At 36.8% G+C, this 19485-nt stretch overlaps 3 protein-coding genes across 3 annotated transcripts; 2 read left to right on the forward strand and 1 right to left on the reverse strand.

The window, feature by feature from the left end:
• Positions 1-3823: 3823 nt before the first annotated feature.
• LOC131320682 (uncharacterized) lies at positions 3824-5468 on the forward strand. Its single transcript, XM_058351469.1, has 2 exons — positions 3824-4738; positions 5152-5468. The coding sequence occupies exons 1-2, from the start codon at positions 3878-3880 to the stop codon at positions 5239-5241; spliced, it is 951 nt and encodes a 316-aa protein (XP_058207452.1). The 5' UTR covers positions 3824-3877; the 3' UTR covers positions 5242-5468.
• Positions 5469-6214: 746 nt separating this feature from the next.
• LOC131320684 (metacaspase-1-like) lies at positions 6215-10949 on the reverse strand. Its single transcript, XM_058351471.1, has 5 exons — positions 10341-10949; positions 7416-7746; positions 7130-7250; positions 6819-7025; positions 6215-6472 (listed from the first exon to the last, which is right to left on the reverse strand). Exons 1-5 carry the CDS (start codon positions 10696-10698, stop codon positions 6413-6415), a joined length of 1077 nt encoding a protein of 358 aa, XP_058207454.1. The 5' UTR covers positions 10699-10949; the 3' UTR covers positions 6215-6412.
• A 2842-nt stretch (positions 10950-13791) lies between these two features.
• Positions 13792-19078, forward strand: LOC131321257 (uncharacterized). The gene is made up of 4 exons (XM_058352260.1): positions 13792-13908; positions 14026-14765; positions 15328-16498; positions 19070-19078. Exons 1-4 carry the CDS (start codon positions 13792-13794, stop codon positions 19076-19078), a joined length of 2037 nt encoding a protein of 678 aa, XP_058208243.1.
• The last annotated feature ends 407 nt before the right edge of the window (positions 19079-19485 follow it).

The raw sequence follows: 19485 nt of genomic DNA on the forward strand, positions 1-19485 counted from the left end.
AAACAGAGAGAGAGTCGTGAGGCAGTGGCGACTCTTTCTTATGAGTTTCATGGTGGGATTATATCAGATGATAGGGCAATTTAAGGGTGAGTGTGAGATACATATTTCTTGTTCGAGTTGCTGCGGGAAAAGAAAAAAGAAACGTGGGTCTTCTGTAACAATCCGGAACCTCAAACACCACTCAACTAAAGATCAACCATATAACGAAACGTATGTATATCTATTGCCTCTACATGATCACGTGGTTTGGTACATAGCATCACTTTTCTGGGCCATCTTTGAGTAATTTATCAAAGTAAATTATTACGGCTTCGTTCAGTTTTTTATTATGTGGTGTGGATGCTGTTTTTTTTATCCTCATTAATGGTGGAATTTACTCATTGAGTATCGAATTGGAGGTCGTGATTATCAGTGAACAATTATAGTTTTCGTTCGATTTTTTATTATGTGGTGTGGATGCTACTTTTTTTACCCTCATTAATGGTGGGATTTGCTCATTGAGTATCGATTTGAAGGACGTGATTATCAGTGAATAATAGTGAAGAGAGAATAACAGTGGTCGTCAAAATTTCATGGATTTTGTACTTTTTAAAAAAACAATAAAAAAAAAAAAAAACCAACCCCTTACACGTGTTCCACCACCCAAAACCTTAAAAATCCCTCCTCCCACGTTCAAGACTCTAGACTCAAGACTCAATACATGCAGTTGCTTCCATTCAATCCAAAACCAAAAACTGCTCCACTTTCAAAACCCACACTCCACTTTAAAGACTCACGGTGCAATAAACGGAAAAAAATAAAAAACAGAAATGCAACATTTTGTGGATTTTGTGATATTTGAAATTTGATTGTGGGTCACAATAAAAATTGTCACATATAGGACTTTTTCCATTTCGTGGATTTTTCATTTTCAAATATCAAACAGGAAGTTGTGCAAATTTTAACAAAATCTGACTTACACATGCATTATTTATAATAAATACATGCGTATTTTCTAATAACAAATACTAGAGGCCGGGGCACACGCAATGCGTGTGCAAGTCGGATTTTCACAACATTTGTGAAAATTTAATCAAACAATAAAGTGGGAAGTATTTTTACAAAAATGTTGTAAAAATCCGACTTGCACACGTATTGCGTGTGGCCCGGCCTCTGGTATAGAGTTATGGGAGACAACCGCATGAATTATTGGTGCCATATGTCATTAACCCCATACAAGCTGAAAACCCTCAAATTCTTCTTTAGCACCCACGTGCCCATCTCCATGCAAGAGTATATCTCCATTCTTTGTCATTTATCTCAAAATGTAGTCCATAAATATTTTAACTTACTCTCAACTAATATATGGTCCTCATTAAAAGTTACAATCCTTTTTTTTTTTCTTTCTTTTTCTTTTTGTACAAAAATGAGAAGAGAATCGGGTTTTACATCTTCAGTCAAGAGATGAATCAATATGCTCATTCGGTTTTCTGATTTAATCAAAGGTACGCTATCGAGATTTATACAAGATTAACAAAAATAAGTAACAAATATGTATAATAACAACAATAATAACTAACCTGGTTAGTCGTAAATTCGGCTGTGTAATCACGCCCAACGTAGGAGTTGCTCTCCCCACAAGGAACATCATTCGTAATATCGTTCCCAACTGACCAACTATCCGGAAAAAAAAAATTATACTGATCCATAATATTTTTTTATGAATTACGAAAATGAAATGAAAATTGAGAAAAATTGTGAAGATGTAATTACTCAAAGTTGCTTTCAATCTCAATGTATGCAAGAGTACACCATCATCAGATTATATAGCCAAAGGAAATGTTCAAAACCATAGCCAAGGTGCCCTGCTCTGATCTGCAGCTGCAAATGCAGCTGCTCTGCAATTTGATAAGGTGCTCAACCATAGGTAAGTTGATAAGGTGCTCTGCAAATTTTTTGTCTCTGCAAGTTAATAAGGCTCAAATACACACAAAAGCACCACATGTACTACAAGGCACCGGTTGCCTCTTCTTTTTTTTTTTTTTCGTTTCAACATCATTTTATCATAAATGGTCATAACTAAAATGATCAGGAAACTTTTTCTCTTTCCACTGATTCAAACGGATTTAAATTTGAAACACATTTTTCAACCTCGTTAGACAGTTTAAACTACGAAAAAAGTATAGTTTTGCCGTTTTACATGATTTCTTTATCAATATTAGGCTCGTTTGATAGGTTTCGTTGAATAGATTTCAAAAATATAAATTTTAAAAAAAAAATTTTCCTGAAAAAAATGTTATTAATATTTAAAATTTTATAAAAAAATCGAGAGAGAGAAAGAGGGGGGCCACGTGGGTGGGGTGGGGAGGACGGGAGGGGCGGGGGGGTTAAAAAAGTCAGACTCTGCCGTGTCGGGGGGGGTGCCTGACACGGGGGGGTGTGATTAGTAGTTTCCGGTGAGAATTCTATGGTCGAACCGTTCGTGTAACGAAACAGACAGCCAGGTCACTTATTTTGGAGCCACGGTTTGGTGGTACAATTATTGGGGTATTCTCAGAATAAAAAATGTCAGTGACACATCACCTCAACCACACTCTTTTCAAAATACCACGTCTTATTTCTCACAATTTAAAGATCGTCACCGCACCTTGCTCTTTGTCCCCTATCGGATATTTTGTCGCTATGTAAATACTTGAAAGTATCATTTAGGCAACGTAACGTGGTATTTCAAAAGTGCCAAATAATTACTTGTCTGGATATTGGTTCGGAAGTAGTTGAATCGTTTTGGCTCAAGGTGTGTCCAACTTGTCAAATTTCGCACCCTAAATAATAGTTTGCTATTTTGTGGGGGATTTTTTATTCGTTGATATTTTTATTCTTACATTATTATGAAGAGGAGCTAATTTGTCTTTTCTAAAATTTATTTTCCTTTGGCAAACTCATTTAACGAGATTTTGGACTGAAGGAAAAAAAACAAAAAAAAACAAAGAATTGTTTATCAAAAGTTTTAGAGAGACAATGGGCATGGCCGAAGTCGCTTGGCCGCTGGGTGAAAAATTGCTCTGGTAATTCTTCACTTTTCTAATATATTATCACACATTCTCTTATTGAATTTCAAAATTGCCCTTAATAATATTTACTAAAATCGGATATCTTTTCATGTATTTATTGCCTCGATCATTACTTGCCTTCATACTCTCATTTTGAAGTACTCTCTTTTTTTTTTTGAAGGCAAAGTACTCTCTTTATACTCGATCATTTAACATTTTTGTATTTTTTGAATTCATATTACTAAACAAACCAAATCCTTTCTGTGAATCATTTTTTCACTATAAAGATTAAAGAGACATCTCTTCTCGTATATCCTTTTCAAAAAAATAGAAAAAAGAAAAATACGTTCTGCCAAATATTGCAATTATTTGTTGCCCAATCAATCTTTGAGAGAACCCAAAACGCATCATCACAGTCACACTCCACTAGGAAAATTTTTCAGTGCCGGGTGGATACCACGTGGTACCCGCTCGGCACATCTGAGCCGTTTATTGCGTTTTTTGACCGCTCCGATTTAGTGAGAAAAAAATTGAGAGAAAATGTTGGGGTCAGAGGAGAAAGAGGGTTTCAATCTGAACTGTCCAAACAAAAGTGTATTGGAAGGTCCAAATATTTCGAGCGGGTACCATGTGAAATATATCCATCCAGCACTGAAAAATTTCTCCACTTCACACAATAGCAATTCCAGCAAGACTACTCCACCGCTCAACATTCAATGCTCAATATCTTACTATCGTCTCAGCAATCAATGGTCCGGATTTTTAAAAAAAACTCTTCCCTTTTAAAAATTCGGACCGTCCAAAACACTTTTGGACAGTGAGATTGAGAGCGGTGGGAGGAGCGGTAAATGTTGAGCGGTAGGATAGACTTTTGGCAGCAATTTAATCGCCACGTTAAAAAAGGCGCGAGAGTAAAGATGCAACCGTTAAGAACCCTTCACTACCCTCCCTATAAACCGCGAGTTTCATACTTGTTTCTGCACTTTGTCCTCTCTTTTTTGTGTGTGTCTGGAACTTGTTCAACTTCTTCTCCAATGGATGAAAACAACACGGTACAAATCCCATTCACGCAATCGCCACCAAACCCTTCACCTTCTTTACCCCTGCAGTTGTCCGGTTTCTTGAACGGCGACACCGTTCAGGTCCAAGGAGACACCGAGGCCTTTCAATTCGCCGTTCAATTCAACATCCACCACAAACACCACCATCGCAACTCGGAGACTCACGTCCAGTTTCCAAACGCAACCGAAGAAGACCGAACGTCTCTCAATACTGCCTCATTGTCATACCTGACTCCCGTTACAACACACAGAAATGAAGAAGAAAACGAAACTCATGGGGAACCAAGTCGTGAAGGAAGCAGCGGAGAAGAGAATGCGTTCGTTTTAACGAGGTTGAGAAGTGGAGTTCTGTCTCGGGTAAAGTATTTTCCTCCTCCGGGAACGACTACTGGTTCCGGGCATCGGAGTTTGTGTTCCTGGAAGAAACAGAGGGTGAGGATAGAGAAAGGGAAAGGGATAGCGAAGGAGACAGGGGATGTGCTCGAGAGGGTGCTCAGAAGACGTCGCTTTCCGGTTAGACCGTGCAGTTCCTACACTTTCTTTGTGACGACTACTTGGGGTGTGGCAAATTCTGAATCCTTTTCATTTGGGGAGACAAGCAAGAGGTTGAGTAAGATGTGGTGCAGCCTTCCACATGATGAGAAGAAGGTATACCGACGTTCTTCTCTCTCACCCGGGGAGTGGAGTAAAATTTTTGTCCAGAAACAAGACTTCATTTAAAAACATTCAAGAATATTTTTTTCTATTTCAAGATCAATAGATTCAATACAAGTTATTTTCCAAACGGGCAACAGTGTAACTCATCAAAGGGAAAAATAGAAGAAAAACGAGTATATGCATGCATAATATTTTTTGCTACAGTTTAGCGGTTGCAATGAACTATTTCATTAAATTTATTTTTAGGGCAGTTCTTTGAAAAACTTCCTAAACCATATATACAGAAAATAAAAAAGTAAAACAACTTGCTCGAGCGCCATGGATACAAGTATGCTGTTATTTCTACCCAATATGGCCAACATTACTTCTATATATTCCTCATGCGTACCTTAACAATGATGTAGGTATATGAAGACATGGCTCTGAAAGATAATGCAAGGTACAAACTACAACGCAACCTATGGAAGAATCAAGTGCATAATAAGGTGAATTAGAGGAACGAAAGACGGTAGCAGTTTTGATGGATTTAGCAAAGATGTGGATGATCAAAATGTCGAGTTTCAAATTGTATCTGTTTCTGTGTACCGATGAAATTATTTGACGCTTTTGTTGTATAAGCAGATCTGATCTTCAGGCAATGCAGCAGCAGGGTACATGCAGTTACTGTAATTTATTTCATGTATATTTAGTGCTATATATATGTGACATATTTGAGATGTGTTTAAACTTTTACAGAAACCTGCACTTATAGCCACTGGTTGAATGATCAAGAACAAAGCTTGAGAATTTGGGAATACGTCTAAAAATTGATATCTTAAATCCATTACTAATCAAAATCACAAGAACAAAAACAAAAACAAAACAATGGTTTGGCCCGCCTAAACACCGCAGTCAGATATGAGTTTTCATGAATACTAACTCTCAGCAGTTATTCAACAACCAGGCAAGACCATCAATTTACTGCCAAGCACCTTATTAGAGAGATACATGGATCTAGAACTCCAATTTCATTTAATATATGTTAGTTCATCAAAGCATGCAAAATTTTCTAATTCTCTGCACACACCCCTGTATTATAGAGTACATGCAGAAAGATGATGGTTTACGAACCCAAGGTTCCCAAAAACGAAAAAAAATGCATGTGGATATTTGGTAAGTTAAGAAAAGCAAGTAGCTTTTACCTTCAGAGATGCAAACAATGATATATCAAAATGGACATGATTAAAAACAGGGTCATGCAATTGCACCGATGCACAACCCCCGCGAGAGTCTGGGTGCCTGGGTGATGTAGTACATAAACAGACTCAACCCCTAACATACCACGACAGCAGGGATATGTCGAGAAAGGTTAGATGTGGCAAATAAATGTCCGGAAATGAAGCAGTGATCCACGCTCTAATATACCCTTTCTAAGGTCTAAGAGTGGTTACGCCGTTCTTTTTGTGCATAATATCAGTGCAGGAGTACTAATTTGGGGAAAGAGAAGAGTTTTAGAATCGAGGAAAATAATGAAGCAGTAGCATTGTGACACAATATCATAAAAGACCAGCTAAAAAGCAGAACAATGAAATTTCAACCAATGGAAACAGGTTTTCCTCAAGTAACTGTACATGCCCAATCAGTTCGATAAATAGATCAGAAGCCATGAGGTGGGTGCTTTACTATTTATAGGGAGAAATGCTTTGAATACACATCGAAAGGTTCATTAGCCGACAACTGCGGTTCCTGCAATTAAAGAGAGAAAGTTTAAGCATGACCCTCATTATTATCAAGAACAATATTTCATGTCAGAGCAAGATCACCCGCATTTATGGGTATTCATTAACAACAGGGCAATGCACATTTGGAAACACTGCCATAACTAACGAAAACCATTGAAAAAGTATAAATGGATGACATCTAACATTGCTTTACTAATTTGCACCCTACTTGATGAGTAATGTGCATAAGGGCATGATATAACCATTCTGTTTGACAATCTTTATAAGGACTGCATAAAAGATTATGATTTCTATGGGTAAGCTCTCGTAACGTTAATGTGCAAACTATGCTGTAGGAAAGAGAATGATACCTGTCTTATCCCGAAACCTAGGCTCCCTCCTGTTAGAAGCATAGTGAGAAGTGATGTGACAACACCACCTCCAATATCAGTATCTGTATTACGGAGGTTAGACCGGATATAAGTAAGAATATTTCCGTATGTAGTTGCTTGTCCCCGTTCAATTGCCTGGATGAAAGAAAAGGTCATTGCACCAGTGGAAGTGACTTTGGATAGAGCCTGTCAACATAAAGATTTACTAGGTTATTAGGATCACATGTTTTTTACCACATTCTCAGGGGCAAGAAAAAGAGAAAGAAACTAAGAAATTACTGAAGCATTACAGCTGTATCAGCAGAGGTTTGATCGTCATCACAGCCACTGAAGGAAATGACTTCCCCACCGCTTGTTCCTTTCCATAAGCCAGACCGAGGACGCTGGTCCTCCCATACATACCTCCCACTCCTGCATCCGAAACAATGCATGCATAAAATATAAGGTTATTATTAATTGGACTAATAACATCCTCTGGAGAGAAGAGGAGAGGATAACAATAACGGTATGGTCTTCTGAGAAAGTTGGAAATGAGAATACATCAAAAATCCTATGGTCTTCAAATTTTTTACTAACCTGTCCATCCTACAAAGGAATGGTAAATCTAACATAGTGCCACTATGACAAGCATCGATAATTGCATGAAGCTTAACCCCACGTGGAAGAGGCTTGACAATTGCATCATTGATTTCATCGTCAACAATCATTCCCTGTGTTTCGAAATCCAATGGACAGAGTGTTTCATCATATCCATCTATCTCATCCCCAGTATAGTTCCTCTGCTGTGAACCATGACCAGAATAATGAAACACCAGTGAATCCCCAGGCTGACAACCTTGTACGAGCCAATACATTGCCATTCTAATGTTGTGCTTTGTTGGGCGCCTGTAAGGATCAATTTCTTCTTCTGAAATGCAGCTCTCATAACTAAATTATGTTAGAAACATCTAACTGAGACAGTTCAAGAAATAGAATGCAGACAAAACATCAAAAGAGTCTTCAGTAAAAGTTCTTGGTGTTTTAGTTTCGTGCAACATATTGCTTCCTATAGAAAGGGACGAGCCCTACTGCAGGAGCTTCCAACTAGCAAGCAAAGCTATATTTCTAGACAAACTTGTGTATGACTATAACAAGACTTCTGGTTCTGTTGAACCTATTTGGCTTGTTTTCACAAAACTGGATGAGATGACCAAGACCAGTATACTAAACTGTTCTGGCAAAAGCAGGGTACTTCCTCTAAGCTTGAAAGGAAATGATTCAAACCTGGTATTTTACCATTTCAAAAGACTCAATATTGAAGTCCAGAGTCACAATTGTCGATATCTTCCAACAACACCCATCCAAAATGCAAGTCAATTTGCACTACATTGTAAAAGCTTTAAGAATTATGGTTAAGAATTTTCCATTTTATCTCCTTAGGTTGAATTGTCAGAAGTTAAACTTGAGAAATTGCATATTATTTGTCCCTTTTATTAGTTTATATATCTGAACCATGTATAGTCGTTAGACTCATCAACCGAGGTACGGTACTAATAATTCACCAGACACTGAACTCCAATTTAGTAAACCAAGCGAAACAAAACGCAGTGCATCCAGAATCGTATCCAAGATTCCAAGGATACATGTCACCATCTTCAACTTCTAATGGGAAAAATGAAATTAAGAGCCGTAAGGACTATGGCTATGTAGCATAGACAAGGACATGGACACAGGATTTCTAAAAATGGGGACACGACAAATATAAAATAAGTAATATTTATTTTATACCAAAGGAAATATAGTTATCGCGTCAATATATAGAAACAAGTATCATATAAAAATCATATTACACTTTTAACCCAAAATATTTGAAGTAATACACATTTACCAAAAAAATATTTTAAAAATTGCATATTTTAATCCCTGCCGTGTTCCTGTATGTGTCCCTCACGCGTCCTCCTAAAAAAGTCAATTAAATTTAACTGACACGCCACGTGGTGTGTCCCATGTGCGTTTTGCTATGTCCCCGTCTCCAACACGGGGACACACCGGCCTCTAGAAGAGTTGGTACTTCATAGGACTATGGAGTATGATAGTAAATAAAACTGGATAATGCAGAAAACCTAATGGGTAAGCATGAATTCATGAAAAACACAGAGGAACGGGATTCTCATTCAGTGGCATGTTCTTCATCCTAGGTCCAAACTTTGTGAATGAGAAAGATGTAGCGATAAAGCAAGATGTAATATGGGAAGTTTAGTTTCGAATTAAGAACAAGGTGACAATGAACGGTCCGTTCCGGTAAGGAAAATAAGTACTTATATTTCAAATAAGTACTTACGTTTTGAATTAAAGGTGATGGTATTGTAAGAGAATGACTTGTCTCGTAAAGCAGAAAATAAGTATTGAAAAATAAGAACCTTAGCGAAACAGGGCCTAAAACAATCATTCAGATGGTACTAAGGCTAACCAAGAGTTTGCAAAATCCTAACTGAGGATCTAGGCAGTCTAAATGTTGGAATAATGTTATGTATTGCTATTGGATACATTACGGTGAGTAACATTGGTACATTAGGTGAAGGTACGAAAAAAGTAAATTAATTAACCAATTCTGATACTGTAGTCTACTGACTACTGGTGAGTGACCAATTAGAAATTCATGAGAAGTTACAATTCCGCTCGAAGACGTATAATTTATCGACTCCCCCCGACAAACCTTCAGAGAATGAGGCGATTTTTCAACACTAACCTTCAGAGAATGAGGCGATTTTTCAACCCTAACAATATTCCTTTGATGGGAATATGATTCAAGATTTAGATTAAAGAAGCGGAAAGAACGAACATTTCACTTTATGTATCATTCACTAGTACACTACGCTGTCATCAATCGCTACAGCTAAGTCCGAGAAAAATACCAAAAGTAGCATCATTGAAAGGGTGTGATAGTTAGGAAAGTGCTACAGCACAAAATCCATTATGGGTGCACCCTGATAATCTCGTAACATCCATTTTGGATTCATAACTTTTGTCACGCAAAAACACAACTTCACCACAAAATCCCGTTACAAAAAAATAAAACCAGCATCTAAAATTTCACAATTTAGTCATGCGATTTTGTGTTGACATTACAGATTTATCTTACAAAAGTTGAGAATTCCATACAAATTAAGAGATTAAATTCTTTCCGGCTGCAACGGAATGGGTCCCACCGTGTGTTTGTTACCGTAATCATTCAACGTGTAAGCCTTTGGATCATCCGTTCAAAAAACTAATTTGATTGGACGTGGATTGATATATCAAAAATTGAAGTTTATTTTATAAAGTAAACTTCAATTTATGACATGGATATATGTCCAATCAGATTTTTTGAATGGATGATCTACTCTTTCAGATTACTAGATTAATGCACGATGGAACCCACAATGGTCGTGGCGGAAAACCGCGTGGTTTCTGCCGCCGCCGGACAGAATTTACGCTCCACAAGACAAGCGATCAACATAAAAGGAGAGCCAAGCGAGTTACCAGTGAGCATAAGAATGGATGATTCAGGGAACTTGAACCGGTTAGTCAGCAAGTACTTCATGCACTTGGCATCGTTGATACACCCTTTCAGCTCGTGGCGTGAGTACCAGTACGAGATCCCGCAGATCACCGCTCTCTTGCGGCCGTGTACCGACGGGGGTTGACCGGGGGTCGCGTGGTTGTACGGCGACGGAGGGTAGTATTGGTTGCTGGAGGCGGCGGCGTAAGGAGGCGGAGCGCTGCGAGGAGGCTCGGCGACGCGAGTGACGGCTTGGCACACGGCGCAGCGTATCGACTTGGCTCCCGGCGGGAGCTTTAAGGGTGTCCGGCACTCTGAACAGTCCACTAGCATCAACATTCTAGAGAGAGAGAGATCAAAAGCTTGATGATGGAGTCAATTTTTCTTGAAAGAAAGGGCGTTGGATTGGTGGAAGGAGACAGAGTAAAGACTCGGAAAGCGAGGGAGAGGGAAAGGAAAAAAAGAAAAGTGTAATTTCACGGAGATTTCCGTATCTGTCTGTTTTTCACGTAGAACCCCTTGCGTCTAAAACCGCCCAAACAAATTCCAATCTGAAAGAGGGGATACAGCCTAGAGGAGTATGTATGTATGTATTGAACAACAAGGGCATTTTGTTCAAGTTGTATAACATTTTTTGTTGATACTTAACGGTCTTTTGACGGAAGGATATTCATTGATTAACAAATAGATGAGATGTCTGTTTAGACGATTTTAAATATTAGAGGATCTCCGTGAGAATCATACATAGATGAGGGGTCTCCGTAATTTCACAAAAAAAAAAAAAAGGTACTTGACTGGGGAAAGCTCATCTCTTGGGTAAAATGTGAGTACAGGTTTTTCATGACGTATGTGTGTAATGATAGCGATTTCTACTACTGATTTAGCTTCTTTTTTTTTTTTTTTTTTAATGTCATTTCTTTTTATTTTTTTATTAAATGATTTATTTTGTAAGAGAAGATGAGTGATATTAGCAAAAAGAGGAGTAGCAAAATCAATTCCCTTTTATATATTCCAATAAATTAAGAAAAATGATAATACCAAAACTGTTTTTGTTGGTGCCAAAACTCCAATGCATAAAAGACTTGTACTAAACTTTTATATATTAGAGTTTTGGCACCAATAAAAATGGTTTTGGCATTATCACTGCCCCAAATTAAACGTATGAAAATGCTTACATCAGCCATAAACTTATTTAGATTTAGGCGTGTTCTGCTAAGGTTTTTATAATTACTTATTTTTTGTACGAGATATGTCATTCACTTATAATACATCACTTTTAATTTAAAAAATAAATACTTATTACATTTAATGGTATGGGACCATAATAAGTCAATGATTGAATCACATCAATCTTGATAACAAAATCTGTAGGTTTTACCACCAAATGGTTGGTTCAATGCGTATATAAGTATTTGAACTTCCTTACTTCATGCTTGGGCTCAACTCTTCATAATCACTTAGGCTGTGTTTAGATGAGTTTTTGATAAATTTTGTAGAGTTATAAGTGAAGAAAGAAATGAGAGTAATGATTGGAAGTAAACGTAATGATTGGAGAGAAATATAGAAAGAAATGAGAAGAATGATTGAAAATAGGGGTGAGAAATTTTGAAACAGTTCTACCCACACAGACTATTTCTACACATACTTTGCACAGATTTTTTGTGGGGCCCACTATGGGGTCCCACAAAATGATCCGAACTGTTCATTAATTTGAAAATATTTTTTAAGGAACTTCGTAAAAAATCAGCTCAATTAGATACATGTAAGTGCTTGAACCAATCTTACAACTTTTCATTCTCCGGAATTCTAAATGAAAAGTTGTAAGATTGGTTCAAGCATTTACATGTATCCGATTGAACTGATTTTTTATGATGTTTCTTAAAAAAATATTTCAAAATTAATGAACAGCTCAGATAATTTTGTGGGGTCCACTATTGTGGGGCCCCATAATGGGCCCCACAAAAAATCTGTGCAATGTATGTGTAGAAATAGTCTGTGTCGGAAATGTTTTTCGAAATTTTGTAGCATTTTTGTTGAAAATAGGGGTAATAATGGGGCTACACATAAGTATTTTTTGAGTTGAATTTTTTTTTTTTCAAACAAAGCATTAATGGGGCTAAACATACTCTTTATCACCGGTACCTTGTGAAACTTTAGCTTCAGTCTAGATATAAGTGTAATGTGAAGTAGCATAGCATATCTATTTCTGCAGAAAAAGTTCAATTAAGTTCCGACCATGTGCCATTCACGAGAAAATTTTCAGTGCCGAGCGGGTACCACATGGTACCCGTTCGATGTATTCGGGCTGTTCATTTCGGTTTTAGACAGTTTAGATTTGAAGAGAGAAAGAGGAGAGAGTGTGTGGGAGTGAGAGGAGAGAAGAGAGAGAGTATTTTAATCTAGGCCGTTCGATATATTTTTGAACGGCACGAATATGCCCGCTCGAACACCGCATCAGCCGTGGTACCCACCTGCACTGAAAATTTTCTCGCCATTCACAGAAGGAGTGAGAGATGCATGTGGGTTTATAGGCAACACACACACACCCACCCCCCCAACCAAAATACCCCCGCAATAATTCAACCCACGGCATTTTCTTATTTTTTATTTATTTACTTAATAACTTTTATATCTTTTTCCATTTTTATTTACTTAATATTATTTAAGTGTTTCAATTTTCAATCCGGTTGAATCGATGCAAAGATCTTGTTTTTTTTTTTTTTTATCATTTTGTCTTCAATGATCATAATGAATTTTTGGCTCGAAGGCCTTTCAATAAGTACCCTAAGACTTATTATTTAGTTTCAGGTCTCTCTTAGGCTGCTCATTGAAAGGCCTTAGAGCTAAAAATTCATTACGACCATTTAGGATGAAATGATAAGAAAAATAAGATCTTCGCACTGGTTCAAACGAATTAAAAATCGGAACACTTATTTTTTTACACTTTATATGTATTTTTAAATTATTTAATATTATATACGTGAGTAAATTTCTTTATTTATTGAAATTTTACTCTTATTTTTTTACTCTTATTAAAATTTTATAATTCTTTTATGTTATTGAATTTTATAATTTTGTATTTATTTATATCTTTTATCTAATTTATTTCTAACCACTTATTCAAATTTCCTTTTATCTTCTTATCTTTAACTATAACCACTCATTTAGATTTTCTTTTTATCTTCAATACAACCACACATTCAGATTTTTTTGTTATTTTGTTATTTTTAATTATAACCATTCATCCATCACCCATTATCCTTATATATCTAGCATTATCCTTCCAAAATCACCATTTTCTTCCCATTACCTCCATCTCTCTGCTTATCCCTCCAATATCACCATCTTTCCATCATCTATCTCTCTCTTCCTTCCTCTGTCACGGCTCCTCGCTCCTTTTCCACACCGGTTCGTAAAACATAGAAAAACATTATGGATAACTACAACTTGTCATTTTCAGATAGTTGGTCCGTTGAGAATGATGTTCTTAGTGGGGAGGACGTCTTCCATAATTTTCGTGACTATAAACCCGAATTCACAATTGACCAGGTTAGTTATTACTGTTGTTCTTATGCATATTAGTTATTTAATTTATAAGTACGGAAATTATGCATATTAGATTGGATCATGTTGCACTTATACATATTCTTTTTTTCTTGCTTATAGATTTTTCAAAGTAGAGACGACATGGTAACTTGGGTGCGAAGAGTCGGTAAAGAAAATTGTATTGTTGTTGTTATTAAGAAATCTGTTAGTTTAATTGGTGGCAAGCTGCCAAAGTGCATTCTTAGTTGTGAAAGAAGTGGAAAGTATAGATCGGCACGGAATGCAGTTGAAGGGCAATTCTCGCAAAAGAATACTGGGACAAAAAAATACGAGTGCCTATTTGAGCTGCGAGGTATACCAATACCTCCAGCGGGTGTCCTGTGGGGTGTAAGGGTTGAATGTGGTCTCCATAACCATGAAACAGCAGAATATTTTGATGGGCATGAGTACCCGTCAAGGCTAACACCAGAGGAGAAAGAAATTGTGCGCGACATGGCGGACAACACAGCGCCTCGTGAAATTCTTAGTGTTTTAAATAAAAAAAATCCGTTAAACACTACATATGCCCAAAGCATATACAACCTCAAATATACAGATAACATAGCAGAACGAGACGGTCTAAGTCCTATTCAGTTTGTCTTGAATCAACTAATACAGAAAAGATACCTCCATGAATATCGTACAAATCCATACACCAATGAAATCACTGATATTGTTTGGGTTCATCCTCAAAACCTAGACTTATTTGTGAACTTTTCGTCCGTATTGGTCATTGATGTCACATACAAGACCAACGAGTACCGGTTACCACTATTGGAGATTGTGGGTACCACATCCACAATGTGCACTTACTCTCTCATGTTTGCACATCTTACAAAATGAGAGGGTAGGGAACTTGACATGGTCCCTGAGTATCTTAAAGAAATGGATGCTTGGAAGGGGGCATTGTTTGCCATCGGTGTTTATTACAGATCGAGATTTGGCGCTTCTTAGCGCCATTGAAGTATGTTTCCCTTCGGCACGTCACATTCTTTGCATTTGGCACATCAATCAATGCATAATAAAGCATTGCAGAAGGGTCCTTGGTCCGTCGTTTAACGACTTTAACATGTCATGGTACTCGCTTATTAATTCTACGACTGAAGCATCTTTCAATCAGAAGTGGAATGCCATGTGCGATAACTATAAACAACACCCGCAGATTTTACAATACATTTTCAATACATGGTTAATGCTGTACAGAGATAGATTTGTGGCAGCATAGATAAATACGTGTATGCACCTCGAAAGCAATTCAAGTCAGAGGTACAGTTACTTTATGCATTGTTACCTTTACTATTTCAATTACGTACATTATTCTACTACTCTAAAGAATATTTCTGTAACTTTCGTATTTAAACACAGTTCATTATTATATTACAGGGCAGAGTCCGCACATGCAAAGCTGAAGCTATATTTGGGGGGTACTATGTCATCCTTACAACAAGCTTTTAAGAAAATAGATAAGATGTTGAAAAATCAATTCGGGGACATTCGGAGGTCATTTCAGAGATCTATCAACATCCCTCGCCATTGGCAAATACATGACGAACTTTTTCAACAAGTAAGAACTTACATTTCATTAGAGGCAATGGAGCTCATCAATGTTCAACTACAATGCGCTGAAGATGCATCCTACCTCCAGTTCCAATTGCGCGACTGTACAATAAAAATTACACACGGATTGCCATGCAAACATGATCTTGCATATTACCGTTGGTACTCCATGCCAATTCCGATTCAGAGTATCCACGATCATTGGATTAAATTGTCCATGCGCGCGCCCATTGTGAATGACGAGGGAGAACGACCGAACAGAACATATGAAGTTATAGACAGATTACGTGGGATGGATCAATCTACGCGAGAGCACATGATAGATAGGATTATCGATATGACGGATCCATCTCAGAGCACAGATCGAGGCCCAGCTTATAACACGGCTCATAGAGGTCGACCTACTGGTAAAGAAGAGCAAAGTGGACGACGCATTCCTTCCTTTATAGAAGCATCGACTTCATCATCTAGGGTCGAATCTAGGAGACGTGGGAGGGGCGATGGAGTTCGCAAAACTCAAGCGAACTGTGTTGAATTTTCATTTCCATCCATCCCTACCGACTACATTCAGCATTTACCCCGAGCTTATGAGCATTACATTTCTCACATTAATGACGTCCGAGATGATGGCCATTGTGGATTTAGGGCGATAGCCGCTCATATAGGGTATGGTGAAGATTGTTGGGCTCAAGTTCGAAGAGATATCATTAATGAGATTGAACAAAATAAGGATCTATACGATGCGCTATATCCAGAAATAGATTGGGCAGACCACCTAATACGGTCTTTAAATTACTTTGAAGATTCGGCACCAGATGAGTATTGGATGAACGCTATGAGTATGGGAGTTGTCATCGCTTCGGCGTACAACCTTGTTTTGCATACATTTGATGGGCTTCCTTCAGATTGTTTTACTCACTTTCCATTGAGATCCCCTTCAGTTCCAGTCCAAGAGCTCATTGAAATAGCTATTGCCCGTGTTGGGAACAATCACTTTGTGCAACTTTTCTTGCAACCTCATTACCCTGTACCACCCTTCCTAATATGGTGGTGGAACAATGCATCAGACCAAGCTAAAACATGGGCTGCTCGTTATGCAACACGAATTAGTTTGTGGCAAGAAATAATGGATACAAGACCAAGAGGGACAGGAGCAGAATTTGGTGGAAACATTGATTAGAAATTGAATTTTCATATATTTTCACTCTTCGATGAAATTAGTACAAGTTATGTTTGGTTTGATTAATTAACATTAGTACAAGTTATGTTAATATAAGTTATATTTTAATTATTCATTTATTAATTAAAATTATAGTAAAAAGTCTTTTAAAAGTAAAACAAAAAACTACTAAAAGTAAAACAAAAAAAAGCTAGTAAAAGTTAAAAAAAAAAACAATAACAGTAATTAAAGTTTTTTTATAAGTAAACAAAAAAAATTAGGAAAAATTAAAAAAATTAAAACAGTAATTAAAGTATTTTAAAAGTATAAAAAAATAGTAAAAGTGTAAAAAAAATAAAACAGTAATTATTTACTTTTAAAAGTAAAACAAAAAAAAAAACTAGTCAAAGTGCAAAAAATAAAAACCGAAAAAGAAGGGAAAGAGGGGAAAGGCAGTGGGGGCTGGGGGTGTGAGGAGGGGTGCGAGAAGAGGGTCTCGGTTTATAATGGCAGAAGTCACTAAAGTTGTATTACTTTTTTTTTTTTTGGAGTAATTTGGTGTTTCACTTTCTAAAATTATTTTTTTTGGAAAAAAAGAGTAATTTCAAACTCAAATATAATAAAAAATAAAAAATATTTTTTCAATTTTTTTTTGCACCGTTTAAAAGATCTTAATAAGATCGATCAAACAAGATCCATATTGATAGAAAAATTATTTGCATAAATACATAATTTTAATAATTTTTGAGTTTGAAATTATCTTTTTTTTAAAAAAGTTACTTTTCCACAAAAGTGGAACACCGGAAAAGTTGTACTACTTTTTTTTTTTTTTTTTATAATTACAAATTGTACTATTTGCTTGGAATTAAAACAAAGAGAATAAATTCTCTTGGTCAGGGTTGGAAAACCGGAAGCGGGGGGCTGCTGCCCCAAGGGGAGCGTGCTGCTGTGCCCCGTTTGTGGGCCCATCCCGGTCTCGTTTCGATGATCGGAAGCGTTCATTTTGTAGAGCTCATCGAGTAGAATATTTATGCAAAAAATCAGCTTAATTGGATATCATTAAGTGCCTAATCGAAACCTTTTTATCTTGAAAAGAATGGATTCAAAACACTGGATCAAATCCACTATAACCCATGGACCGAGAGTTATATGGGCTCCGATCAGCACTTAATGATATCCAATTAAGCTGATTTTTTTTTTAGTTGTTCTACTCGATGAGCTCTACAAAATGAACGCTTCCGATCATTGGAGCGAGACTAAGTTAGGCCCACAAACGGAGCACAGCAGCACGCTGCAGCAGCACCCCGTGTCCAAACCCCAGTTTTCCTCCAAACCAATACTCCAATATTTTGCCACATCATCAACCAAGAAATGGAAGAACCGCGTACTGTTTGGTACGGACCTCTAACTTGGGTTACACAACAGTACTACTCCTCCTGCAAGCCAAAATAACCACTCAAAAAGTTTTTGTTTTTATTTATTTTTACAATAACCGATCAAAAAAGTTTGAGTATGATAACCTTTTTTTTTTTCTAACGGCCCAGAGGTGTTTGGGTTAGTTTACGTGGACCTCAACTATTTCTCTTTTCAGTCTGATCAAAGACAGATCATTTACGCCGGAATTACGGATAAAAAAAAAATCTTTGTTCATGTTATATAATTATAAAGCAAATACCTGATTATGAAAGCCTTAGAAATAACTATTATTTATGACCCTCAGGTTAAAATGATAAAAAAAAGAAGATGTTCACACTAGTTTAAATAGATTAAACATTGGAGCATTTAAATTTTTTAGACTGTTTATATATTAAAAAATATAGTTAAAAAATTAAGTGTTCTAATTTTTAATTTGTTTGAACCGGTGAGAAGATATTAATTTTTTAATCATTTTATCCTAAATAATCATAATTAAATTTTTATCTATAGAGCTCTTATTGTAAAGACCTGATATTAATAATAGTTATAGAAAAAAATTATTTTTCTCAAAAAATTATTTTTGTCATCACACTAAATTTTATTCCGTAATCGATCATGTGCGCACGTACCTGACGAGTGATTTTACTAGTGTGTGCGTGTGTGTTCCGGAACAAACCGAGAAAAATAATTTTTGTCATCACACTAAATTTAATTCCTTAATCGATCATGTGCGCACGTATCCGACGAGTGATTTTACTAGTGTGTGCGTGTGTGTTCCGGAAGAAACCCTTCCCCACTTTTTTTTAAAATTTTTTTTCGGCTGAGAGAGGGAGAGACACAATCCCCCATTTCCTCCCTAAATCCCTCTCCTTTCAACAAATCATTTTGGCGCTTCGGTTTTTATTGTAGAAACTTTATATCCATCTCAAAATCAATTAGCAATAAGTGGAGATGTCCCAGATGTTATTAAATGATTACCTATTTCACTCCCAGGTAATGTGAGACTCTATTTCCTTAACATTCTCCCTCATGTGCAGCCGCGTTTTGAGGTCTGTCACGTGTGGCCACTTTTGGGTCCTATCATTGTGCAGCCTTTTTGCTGGTCTATCATCGTAGGGTGTGGATTGTAAATTTTTTAAAATATGGGGTGGAACGGGCCCTGCTCCGATACCATGTAGAAACTTTATATCTATCTCAAAATCAATTGGCAATGAGTTGAGAGGTTTCACATGTTGTTAAATGATCACTCATTTCTACTCCCAAACAATGCGTGACTCTATTTCCTTAACATTTATCCTCCATGCAAACCCAACCCAATATATATTTCCCTTCGGATGATGTTATGGTGTCCCCGGTCATTTTGAGGACACCGTAATTTTTTACATAACTTTACTATTATGAGTATAACT

This window comes from Rhododendron vialii, chromosome 3a (assembly GCF_030253575.1).
Source record: "Rhododendron vialii isolate Sample 1 chromosome 3a, ASM3025357v1".
Lineage (NCBI taxonomy): Eukaryota > Viridiplantae > Streptophyta > Magnoliopsida > Ericales > Ericaceae > Rhododendron > Rhododendron vialii.

Bases quoted from the DNA above. Each gene is read 5' to 3' on its own strand.
- LOC131320682 (XM_058351469.1), top strand. From the start codon at position 3,878: ATGTTGAGCGGTAGGATAGACTTTTGGCAGCAATTTAATCGCCACGTT. The intron at 4,739-5,151 runs GTATACCGACGT...ACAATGATGTAG, and splicing joins TTCCACATGATGAGAAGAAG to GTATATGAAGACATGGCTCT.
- LOC131320684 (XM_058351471.1), bottom strand. From the start codon at position 10,698: ATGTTGATGCTAGTGGACTGTTCAGAGTGCCGGACACCCTTAAAGCTC. The intron at 7,251-7,415 runs GTTAGTAAAAAA...TTTCGGATGCAG, and splicing joins TTCCTTTGTAGGATGGACAG to GAGTGGGAGGTATGTATGGG. The intron at 7,026-7,129 runs GTAATGCTTCAG...TTATGTTGACAG, and splicing joins AAACCTCTGCTGATACAGCT to GCTCTATCCAAAGTCACTTC.
- LOC131321257 (XM_058352260.1), top strand. From the start codon at position 13,792: ATGGATAACTACAACTTGTCATTTTCAGATAGTTGGTCCGTTGAGAAT. The intron at 13,909-14,025 runs GTTAGTTATTAC...TCTTGCTTATAG, and splicing joins CCGAATTCACAATTGACCAG to ATTTTTCAAAGTAGAGACGA. The intron at 14,766-15,327 runs GTTTGCACATCT...ATTATATTACAG, and splicing joins ATGTGCACTTACTCTCTCAT to GGCAGAGTCCGCACATGCAA.